Source organism: Somniosus microcephalus, chromosome 7 (genome assembly GCF_052327205.1).
Source record: "Somniosus microcephalus isolate GS21.2 chromosome 7, FLI_Smic_1.0, whole genome shotgun sequence".
NCBI lineage: Eukaryota > Metazoa > Chordata > Chondrichthyes > Squaliformes > Somniosidae > Somniosus > Somniosus microcephalus.
Genome location: NC_140993.1, coordinates 42,129,221 through 42,141,289, shown reverse-complemented (window position 1 = coordinate 42,141,289; position 12,069 = coordinate 42,129,221). Strand labels below are relative to the sequence as shown.

General features: G+C 44.7%; 1 protein-coding gene across 1 annotated transcript in view; it reads left to right on the top strand.

The window, feature by feature from the left end:
- Positions 1-12,069, top strand: part of tsnare1 (T-SNARE Domain Containing 1) — an 840,454-nt gene that overhangs the window by 325,884 nt on the left and 502,501 nt on the right. The window contains exons 3-4 of the mRNA XM_085992448.1: positions 428-505; positions 7,777-7,846. Of these exons, the coding sequence (XP_085848574.1) occupies positions 428-505; positions 7,777-7,846 (148 nt within the window). The remainder of the gene's footprint in view (positions 1-427; positions 506-7,776; positions 7,847-12,069) is intronic.

The following is a 12,069-nucleotide window of genomic DNA, read 5'->3' as shown; positions in this document are numbered from 1 at the left end:
GTTACCACATTAGCTGTTGAGAGTCCTAGTGCCAAAATCTCAATTCTGCATGTTATAATAAGGTTGGTAATTATCATAGATATCATTTAAAAGAACAAATGCATGATTTAAATAAAAAATGATATGGGCACAAGTAATTAAAGTTTTATAAATGGTTTTAATTATAACTAAGTTTTATTAACAAGCTGTCGACTACAAGTCTTTGTTGGTGATGTTATTGCACGAATACTTAATGCGCTTGTATCAAGTTCCTCTCTGCTGTTTTATTGGAGGCAACCCATTTAAAACAAATGGCTCCATTTAAATATAAGAGAATCTGAGGAATTTGATTTGAATAGACTAAATGAGATTATATCAGAGACAGTAGTCCACTGTACAGCGTGTTAATCATGTGGTAAATTTTGTTTTTGTTCTACCTCCCAAACAGCATCACAGATTGATCCCAATGAAATTCAAGAGGTGTTTCAGGAGCTTACAGCAAACATCTTCCGCATTAACACAAATGGTGAGTTTCCCTTTTGTGCTCCTTTGTGTTACTTAATTATGTGATGGTTGTGTCGTTCTCGTCTAATGGGAAAGCGGGCTGCTGAAGGTCTAGTGAGGACCTTGTGATGCCATTTACAATCCTGGATCAGCTACAGGCAGGCTATTAAAATGGGTGTCCAGGAATCACCACCCCCCTCAAATCCAGGCAGAAGGCTGTTTATGCAAATTAGGTTCCTTTCAAAGCGAAATGGCAGAGCATGCACGACACAAACCAGTCCCGTTTCTTCAGCTGTGGAGGGGCCTTAAAGGGATCGTAGAAAGCATCTCCAAAACGCTAAGTATTTTTTTAACGATATGTGGAAGTGGTTCAGGCCTCCCGACTGCGGCATTGTGTGGGCACCACGGGCACATCACCAATGCCGCGCCTGTTCAGCACCAAACTGACCATTTTACCCATTAGCTTTCACATTTTCTCATAGTTCCTTCTATTTGCAGTCTTGTTGGTGTCCTTGCACTGTGGGCTTAGGCCCTTCATCTCGCTTTCTCAATTTAAAATGAACATTAACAGCCTCTTCATCAATTGTATCAACTGCACTAATTTCCGTTTCCAGTTATCACTGTGTGTAGAAGAGCTGAACCAGTAAGTAGACGTGAATGTTGTAGCAAATGACGATGTTAGTGTCAAGTGCGACAACTGCAAGTTAAACCAACCATTCTGTCCCCTCGCTTGATTGTAAATTATTTTTGGTGGGATTGCAATGGTGAATGTGACATGAAGAATGTTCCGGAACATACAGGAAAATTAATTGGCGGACGCATCTATCTACAAATATCAATATTCCAGTCTGTACCAAAAATACTATTTTAAGTTTGTGTTTTGAACTTTTACAGCAATTTATTCCAGGCACGTGGGATTAAAAGATGCTCGTGTGGTGTAATTGTCATTTTTTAAATATTTACTGGGAGTTTTAAGATTCTGTATATAGAATTAAAGACTTGAGTTCAGTTTTTTTTAATCATGGTTAGAATTCAGTCTGTGCGGAACTGTCAGTAAATGAGGTGCCGTCTCTTCTGAAAAACTGTCACAAAATGGCTGAACAGACATTTTTTTTTCAGGGACACACATATTTGGGAGCAATACAGAGCTGAATTAATAATATTGCTTTTGGGGCTTCTGCCACTGCTGTAGCAGTTGCCACACCATTTCTTTTGAATTTCTGACAAAAGCACAGTATCCGTGATGGAGGGGAGGTAATTACTTCTGGCACTGTAGTCTATGAAGTGATGTGGGGGAGGTGATGCATCACTGTAGACTGGAAATGTTTAAATTGGTTGGATGCCACTATAAATTGCCATGTACCTCAGGTGTTTCTTTGCTTCCACGGCTCTCTGGGCTGTGCAGTGGGTGGTGGATTAAATCAGAACTGTTTTTACTGCTATTTAGACTCTAAGGCAAATGCAATTGCAAGAAGAAGCTATGGTGGTCAGCATAAAATGAAGCCTTTAAGCTCGCTGTTTGTTGAAGATTAAAAATGAGTAAGATTGAAAGTGTTCTTGGCATATAATGGACCAGCACCTAACTATTAAAAGTGCCATAACATCAGGTCAGTCAGATTCTGAAAGAGAATGAGAGGTGTATTCCATCTGAAATATTGGATTTCTCTGTCAATTCTGAACAAGCAATACAACTATAACTTGTCTTTATTTACAGATGCTGACTGAAATTTCTTTCCATTTATGTTTCAGACTTCCAGCATTTGTAGTTTTTGTCCTTTCCATCTCACTGATAGGCTTGCTTTGCATTTAAGCATTTTATGCTTTTGTATTTTTCTTTTTACCTGCAAAACTATGTTAATCTTCATAACACATTACTTAAGTAGCATCTGATCTCTGCCATTGTATAAATGCACTGGCAGCCTCTAGTGACAGATAAAGTGAAGTACCACGTCATTCTGTCTGTGAAGTACAATGTTATTCCTCCTGTTCTATTTCAGGTTTGATCTCTCAAAAGGCATAGGAGCGTAGGAACAGGAGTAGGCCATTGAGCCCCTCGAGCCTGTTCCGCCATTCAATGAGATCATGGCTGATCTGCAACCCAACTCCATATACCTGCCTTTGGCCCATATCCCTTAATACCTTTGGTTAACAAATAGCAACCAATCTCTGATTTAAAATTAACAATTCACAGAATCACAGAAACCCCACAGCGCAGATAGAGGCCATTTCGGCCCATCGAGCCTGCACCGACACATATCCCACCCGATCCCGTAACCCCTACACCAACACATATCCCACCCTATCCCCGTAACCCCACGTATTTAATCCCCCTAACACTAAGGGTCAATTTATCATAGCCAATCAACCTAACCCGCACATCTTTGGACTGTGGGAGGAAACCGAAGCACCCGGAGGAAACCCACGCAAACACGGGGAGAATGTGCAAACTCCACACAGACAGTCACCCGAGGCCGGATTCGAACCCGGGTCCCTGGCGCTGTGAGGCAACAGTGCTAACCACTATGCCACCGTGCATCAATTGCCATTTGCAGAAGAGAGTTCCAAACTGCTACCACCCTTTGTGTGTAGAAATGTTTCCTAATTTCACTCCTGAAAGGTCTGGTTCTAATTTTTAGATGATGCCCCCTAGTCCTAGAATCCCCAACCAGCGGAAATAGTTTCTCTCTATCTACCCCCCTTAATATCTTGAAAATGTCAATCAGATCATCCCTTAACCTAAATTCTAGGGAATACAACCCTAATTTGTGTAATCTCTCCTTATAACTTAAACCTTGAAGCCCAGGTATCACTCTGGTAAACCTACGCTGCACTCCCTCCAAGGTCAATATATCCTCCCTAGTGGTGCCCAGAACTGCTCTCAGTACTCCAGCTGTGGTCTAACCAGGGTTTTGTACAGCTGCAGCATAACTTCTACCCCCTTGTATTCTAGTCCACTAGATAATAAAGCCCAGCATTCCATTCCATTCCAGAGCATAAGGGGAGATAGGAGAGAAAGTAAAGAAAGATGTGAGTTCAGGGCTAGAGCAGGGGGGAACCTTAGAAGAGGTTTCGGCCAGTGGGCTAGGGGAAGGAAGGGAAGCAGCAGAGACAGCTGAATGGATGGTGCCAATTTTAGTGTCGAAGTCCATGAGTTCCTCACACTAGTTGTTGGAGGTGAGGGTGGAGGAGGCAGGGGAGAGGGGTTTAAGAAGATTGTATGTAGTGGAGAAAATAAGCCAGGGGTTATCTTTGCAATCCATGATGATACTGGATTAGAACAGTTTCGGCAGAGGAACGCAGGACCCGATAGTGCTTTATGTGGTCCAGCCAGATCTGGCGATGGATGGCTAAACCAGTTGTCCGCCATAAACGTTCAAGTCTACGTTCCTTGGACTGAAGGCAGTGGAGATGAGGGCCATGAGGGGGAACAACCAGGGTGAGAGAGAGAGAGAGCAATGGTTTTAACGGGGCCAAGGGCATCAAAGGTGGAGGTGAGGGTGTGATTGAGCAGTTCGGTAGATGCAGAAATGTTGTGGTGAATGGAGGGCGATTCTGTCTCCCTGACAGACCCCACCTATCCAGAAAGCTGGCTGATCTTGCGCTGTGTGCGCCAAACTGACAAGCTGCAGCGGAACTGTCGTTTGCAGCCACAGCTCGCCAGTAAATTTTAAACGAGGCCCAAACCTGAAAATGGTTTGGTTCTTCCGACTGTGGCCTTGACCGGGCGCACCACCAATTTTGCCCCTGTTTTGGGCCAGACTTGAAAATCTCCCCCATGGTTTGGAAAAAACAAAGGGCGAAGATAATAAGGAATTCTTTAGTTTTGAAGGCTTGGGGGAAGAAATGAGCAGAGAACAGTGAAAAGAGTATTGATTTCAACACAGTGAGGATGCAAGAAGGAGAAAATGTGCATGTCATTGTAATTTTTGACAATTAAAAAGGAGGAACAAAAGCAGCAGCAAATCAATTTAGCATTTGTAATATTACATGCTTTCTTGCCTGCCCACTTGCATTTGCATCCACTTTGTGGCATGGCTGGGACATCCCTGAAGACAGCGACCACAGTACAACTGAATCCAATTGTGATATGGGATTCAGAAATTCCCAAGACGAGGAGCTAGATATATAACTTTAAACGGACTAGCTTCAATAAATAAGTAAAGAACTCAAATATGTTGATTGTGGGAGGTTGTTCAACAATGTAGAGGAAAATGGGAATGATGCTGAGCATACAGGTTAAATACATACCTGAGAATCAACAAGCTCAGTCTAAACGAATGTGAATCTGAATGAAAATTATATAAATCAAAAAGTGAAATACAGAGGGAAAAGGGGAAGAGATTCACTCAAACTAATATAAGAATATGTAGAAACATCTTAAAAGTAGGCCTCATTTCCTGCATTTCTGCCCTCACCCCTTCCCTTCCCTCCCAGAACCATGATAGGGTTCTCTTTGTCCTCAGCTTCCACCCCACCAGCCTCCACATTCAACGGAACATCTTCCGCCACCTCCAGCGCAATGCCACCACCAAACACATCTTCCCCTTCCCTCCTCTCCCCTTTCAGAATTCCAAAGGGACTGTTCCCTCCACGACTACCTGGTCCACTCTTCAATCGCCCCCAACACCCGCTCCCTTCGCCCGGCACCTTCCTGTGCAAGTGCAGGAGATGCAACTCCTGCCCTTTCACCTCCTCTCTTCCCATTGTCCAGGGCCCCAAACACTCCTTCCAGGTGAAACAGCGATTTACTTGTACTTCTTTCAGTTTAGTATACTGTATTCACTGCTCACGGTTCTCTCTACATTGGGGAGACCAAACGCAGATTGGGTGACCGCTTTGCGGAACACCTCCGTTTAGTCCGTAAGCGTGACCCCCGACCTTCCGGTCACTTATTATTTTAATTCTCCGTCCCACTCTCATTCTGACCTTGACCTCCACGCTGTTTCAGTGAAGCTCGAGGAACAGCACCTCATCTTTCGGTTCGGCACTTCCCAACAACCTCCCAGCCTCAACATGGAGTTCAACAATTTCAGGTCAGAACCGCTGCTCCCATTTTTTCGGACAGCAGGTGCTGGTAATGATTCTGCCGTTGCCATTTACAGCTCCTCTAGACCCATCTACAAGATGCACTGCAGCAACTCGCCAAGGCTCCTTCGGCAGCACCTCCCAAACCCACGGTCTCTACCACCTAGAAGGACAAGGGCAGCAGGCGCATGGGAACACCACCACCTCCAAGTTCCCCTCCAAGTCACACACCATCCTGACTTGGAAATATATTGCCGATCCTTCATCATCGCAGGGTCAAAATCCTGCAACTCCTTCCCGAACAGCACTGTGGGAGCACCTTCACCACACGGACTGCAGCGGTTCAAGAAGGCGGCTCACCACCACCTTCTTGAGGGCAATTAGGGATGGGCAATAAATGCTGGCGTTGCCAGTGACGCCCACATCCCATGAACGAATAAAAAAAACTCTTGATTTACTTTGTTTTGCCTTGCCCCATCATCCCATTTGTCATTAATCACAGACCTTCCCTTTTGTTCTTTCCTCCCCTCCCCCTTTCCCTGCCTCTGTACTTGCTTAAAACCTGTTACATCTCTTAACATTTTCCAGTTCTGACAAAGGGTCATCGACCTGAAACGTTAACTCTGTTTCCCTCTCCACAGATGCTGCCTGACCTGCTGAGTTTTTCCAGCATTTTCTGTTTATATTTCATATTTCCAGCATCCGCAGTATTTTGCCTTTGTGTTAAAAGTAGGCCATTCAGCCCCTCAAGCCTGTTCCACCATTCAATTAGATCATGGCTGATCTATATCTTAACTCCATTAACGCACCTTGGGTCCGTAACCCTTAAAAACCCTTGCCCAATAAACGTTATCAATTTTAGTTTTGAGTTTTTCAATTGACCGAGCCTCAACAGCCTTTTGGGGAGAGAGTTCCAGATTTACACTGCCCTTTGTGTGAAGAAATGCTTCCTGACATCACCCCTGAACTGCCTCGCCCCTAATTTTGAGGTTATGCCCCCTTTGTTCCGGAGTCCCTCACCAGAGGAACCAGTTTGTCTTGATCTCCCCTATCAAATCCCTTAATCACCTTAAACACCTCAATTAAATCATCTTTAAACAAGCAGTACTGTAATATGACTATATTCGAAAGACACAGAGGCCTAGAAATTCAGTGGCCTGCGCCACCAGTTTGCGCCCAAAGAGGGCTTTTGCGCCACTGTGCAAACCTACCGCGATATTTAGCGGGGCGCTAATGGCGGCGTTAGCCAGTAGCGCTGCGCCGCCACCGATGACGTCATCGGTGTGCGCAGCGCCCCGCTGGCCATATTTGGTTGCTGCCGCCTCCCCCGCGCCGGCCGCAAACAGCGACCGGTACACGGGGCCTACCTGTGCCGGTAGTGGGGCGAGTTAAGGTGGAGGTGCGGCCGGCCGCTTTTTCGGCGGCCGCCTGCCCGCACCTCCATCCCTGGTCTCCTTCACCACCCCCCGGCGGCATTGCCGGCTGTTTCCAGAGAGCCCGGCACTTCTCCTTGGTGCCGGGCTCATTTGCCGGCACTCGCGAGCGGGGATCGCGCTGTTGCAGGCACCTCCCCCTTAAGACTGAGAGGAAGGCCTGCAGTACTGCAGGCTGCCGTGCCGCAGCGGGTGGCGCTGCGGCACTTTGCACGCCGATATTCAGTTTCAGCGCCCCAAGCGGGACGCCGAAACCCTTGTTTAGCGGCCGGCTTCCACTTGGGGCGCTGAAACTGAATATCCCGCTGGCGCAAGTGGCTCCGCGCGCAGCGGTAATTCCGGCGCCCAGGCGAGCTGGGCGCCCCAACTGAATTTCTAGGCCTGAGTTCCTTTCCACTGGAATAATGAGACACAGGCAGTGAAATTTTGAGGATTTGGATAATGATGTTAGCTAGGATGCATTATGGATTGGGAGATGGATGTTATTTTTTAAAAAATCCCTTCTTGGCTGGTAATAGGAATGTTAAAGCAAGGCAGTTCAATTCTATATAAATACTCCCTGATCACCAATTTTAATTGAGCAAAACTAGAATATTCATCCATCTCCACTTTTCAACCTTTGCCTTCTGCCCTCCATCTTCTACGGTTAGCAATATTACTGTTGGTTATCAGATTGGAAATGCAAAATCTCTTGCTTTCAAATTTATTGCATCAATAAATCTTTCCTGGATCATGCAAAAATAAAAATGCTGCGTTTTCTTGGAAGAATCTGACCTTTCAATAGGCCAATGCTTCAACCTCTCATTCTCATTAATCCTCACCTTTTCCTTTGCAGTGACTTCCTTAGAGAAGAGTTTGCAAGCTCTGGGGACACCTAATGACACACAAGAGCTTAGAGATGGACTGTGAGTCACTTTTTGATATAGATTTTTATGAAAAGACTAATGGCTTTGTCTGCTGTTGTGCTCGAGCTGCGTTGTGTAATTTTATATCTGTGAATAATGGACACATACAAAATGGTCATCGATTCACCACTGTAAAACTGGACTGAGAAAGATCATCAGATGTAACTGAGATTTCCTAATCTCATCATAATGTGAAACCTCAAACTAATTTTGTCTTTTTTTGTCAAGGACGTTTAGCTATGGAGCTGAGGGTTGAAATAGAGGACAATCTATTCTTGAATATAGAAATGCTGCTTATTTTAATATGTTCAAACTGATTATGCTTGGGGCAGGCTGACAAAATGCAATTACCTCATAATAAAGATGAATGAATTGTTCTATAGGTTAGGCCAAGGGAAGTAACTTTTTATTACTATTCATTTATTTTGGTTTGCTGCAAATGTTCTTATCAAAACTGAGAGAGTGGAAATTGAATTATTTTTCTCTTCCACTTCTGCCAATTATTGACGGTGAATAGTACTCAGTGAATAAGATTGGTATGGGCCAGATACAGTGGCAACCTAGCTCCTTCATGTTATCCTCGACCCCTCAACATACATGGGAAATACCAAAAGCAAAAGAAATAGTATTGACCTATAGTCGTGGATGACCTCAGGCCATGGCCCTAGGGTGTACCTAAGGGCCGCTGCCAGCGAGGCAACCTTCAAATTTCGTCTGATCTTCGGGCGAGCTGCTCCTGGAGGCGTGATGGGCAGCGGCAACTCGCCTCTGCTATGAAAACAAGGCCTGATGTCCAATTTCGGGCCTCCGGCTTCTGGCACGTGCTTGCAGCATTTTGTCGATTTTGGGCCCCAAAAATGGGCTGCAAACCAACTTCGACCTGGCTGTGTCCCTACAATGTGCTTTGAAATGTAACCTAAGATGAGAACACCCTGCTCCACCGCTGTGATCGTTCTGTTGCTAGATATCTGTGTGGCTTCCCTTCACAAGATTGTCAATTTAATGCTGGTTTGTAAAAATTATGGGAAGTTTTATGCTGGATTCTACTCAGAATTGGGATCAGATTGCTTACATTCTGGGATTCTTTCAAATGGCAGAGAAGCGCTTTTCATCCCATCATTGAATTGGATTTGAAATCAAGGTTTTGGACTTTAAAGGACACTATTCTGACTTAGCACCACTCCAGTTTTTCCTTTTATGAATTGCCAATATGTTTCAAGTGTATGCAATATCCTTGCTGCCTCAAACAATGCAAATTATGTTATACTTTGAATCTGTCCTTTTATTAAATGTACAGGAGACCACATTTATAATAACCAGGGGGGCGATTTTGCCAATGGGGGCGCGTTGGAGTCAGGGCTGCTGCTTGTCGGGTTTTAGTCCCGCCTCCAGCGACGTCCGGCCAACCCATGCTGTTTTCCCTTGATTGACCTTGTTAAGCCTGCCCAGCAGGTTTAGCCAGCCAATTAAGGGGAAGCCAGTAACGGAGAACGTCAACGTATGACGTTTCATCTGTCAAAAAACTTTGACAGATGAATTGCCATCGTTTGACAGCTCTGTGAAGCTGTCAAACACTGACATTCTCTGTAGTTTGATGAGTCCTTGTATTCGAGACTATCAAACCCCTTTTGTGAGCAGAAATTAGATGGCTGTTGCATCGCAGAATGCAGCAGCCATCTGTCATCTCTGCTGGTCAGATGCGAGACTCTCCGCATCGCCGACGGTTGAAGCCTGCAGGAAGAAACAAAGGTAAGTAAACATTTTCTATCACTTTACACTCATCTCACATACTCACCTCTCCACACTTGCACCCATCACTTACCTTCACAGCGCGCTTTTGCACCCATCCGACCCCCGCAGTCCCACTGCTCGCCTTGCTGACCCTGGCGGGGTTCCCCGATGTCGGGAAGCCCGCGCCTCAGCTGGAAAAATGGGGATAATCCTCTTAACTGCCTGTTAACTACCTGCCACCCACCTCCCGGGAAGAGGGCACGGAGGCGGGTTGGGTACCCGCCCCCAGATTCTGCCATTTTCCCAGCAGTCCCGCCTCCAAACCTGCCTCCCCAGGGCTGGCAAGATCATGCCCCTGGATTCTATATCTTTGTTGGGCAAAAATAAATATGAAGAAAAGTTTCAGATCTTATTGTAGATGTCTCATTCTTTGGCCTTTAGGCTTGAAAAACACAATCTCCACACTAACATATATAAAAAAAAACATCAAATGTCTCACACTTGGTTTTGCTGTGCTCAAAAGTTTGTTGTAAAGATTATTTTGCTATGTTTTCTCTCCAGTGTTTTTCCCCGCCCCTCTGCTGGTGACACTGCCCCATGCTCGAGTACAGCTCTGTGGGAACTGAACACGCTCCATTCTCTCAGACAAATGGGAATTCTTCCATGTGTGGTGAATTTTGTCAGGATAATTGAGCCTTCATAACTGAGCTTTGACTCTTCTTACAAAATGTCCTCACACACTCATTTACCAGGACGGTCACTGGATATTAATCAAAAGAAGGAACCTTGCTGGTCTGGCTACCTGCCTGTTCCATGTGAATCAGTTTGACGCTGACGCATTCCTGGTCTGTGTAACTCGATGTCACATTACCACACTTCCCGATCAGCGTAACTCAGTTGCACGCTGGCGCTCCCCCATCCCGTATAACTTTGTTTCGCACGGGGCAGTAAATTTACCGATTGAGTCGATTGGGCATCGTGGCAAATTTTTTTTCCACGTATTGCTGCAGGAAACAAATAACAAATGCGAATTCAAATGAGCCCAGCAGCTTCGAAACTGAAGCAGAAAGCCTCGAGTTGTCTGTAACCCATTCGTGGAGTTGTGACACCGTCAGAACGCCGAGATTGAACAGTGCCTTGCAACTCCATGCCAAACATCCATTATTATCTATTTTAGAGGTAGTTGTTAATTAACACCTGATTATGACCAATGCTTTTAGGTTTGTGTTTGAAATTAATTGTTTAATGCGGCCTTCTGAGGCTAAGTCTGATAAGCAGAGCCTCCCTATGGATATCTTGTTTTCTTGTAGATAAAAGTGAATGTGCTGATTAAAGGTTTAATTGTTCTGCTAATTCCCCCCCCTCCCCCCGCTGCCGCCACCAAATACAATTAAATTCATCTGGGGAAAAAGTAATAAAATTATAGTTTAAAAAAAAATGATTGTGGAGTTTTTCCAGAATCTGTTTAACCTTTCAGTTGATGGCTATAGTTCTGGTGTGACCATATTTGAAAAAGCAAGGGCAGCAAACACACTTTAAGGGACCCTAAAACAGGTCTTGCAAAGTAAATCTCTAATTGTCCTCAATTCTGACCAATTCAGGAAACAGCAGTGCTTGCTCTAGATGTGCTGTACATTTAGTTTATTGGTGCTGAGTCAGGTTTTTCAGTTGGATTGTTGGCTTAAGCGCAATGGTTTTTTGGATCTGGCACTATGTCTGTTGGGCTGAGCTTAGCTTGGTTCACCTCGGAAGGATTCATCCTAAATGTACTATTATTCTTTTACATTGGTATCGGATTAATGTGTGCTTTGCTCCTGACATCTATTATTGCCTTCCAGCTGTGTCAGACTGGGTTTCTTTATCGCAGTGCACTTTCTGGTTCCTAGCATCAGCCGACACTTGCTCCAGCTATTACTGTACTGACTGGCATCATTTCTTCCCTTACTTTGTGAACCAGTAACTTTTCTTGTCTTCCCCATCCCATATTTTTGGGACTGTTCTCCAGTTGAAATTGTGCTCCTGCGAACAGACAATGACATTTTGCAGCACGCAGCGAGACTGTAGCACTTGCAGGCTGCTCAGTGTGCATCCTGGCTGCATTGTTGTTTCTTCAGCTACTTTCGTTGACTGTCAATACAGACTTTGAAATTAGTATGGTCACTGGGCTCAAGGCTGAGTTAACAGGAGCAAGATTTTCAGCTTAGCAGATGAGATTTAAAAAGCAGGGTTGAAATAAGGAGAAAAAAATGTTAGATTTCTGAATTTCATTTGGTCGAGGCACTCAGTTTTATGTCTTTTGATCATATTAGAAGCCAATGAATGTCTACTTCCTCATTTTATTATCAGTGTTCCTTCAGCTGCTGCACTGTTACATAATGCAGGAGTATTTTTCTATCTCTTCATTATCTTTTGTGAAGTAGGGGGTGTTCCTAAGAAGATTTGTTTTCCCTCATGGTTCCTTAGCTTAACTCTGCTATTCATATGCATGAAGA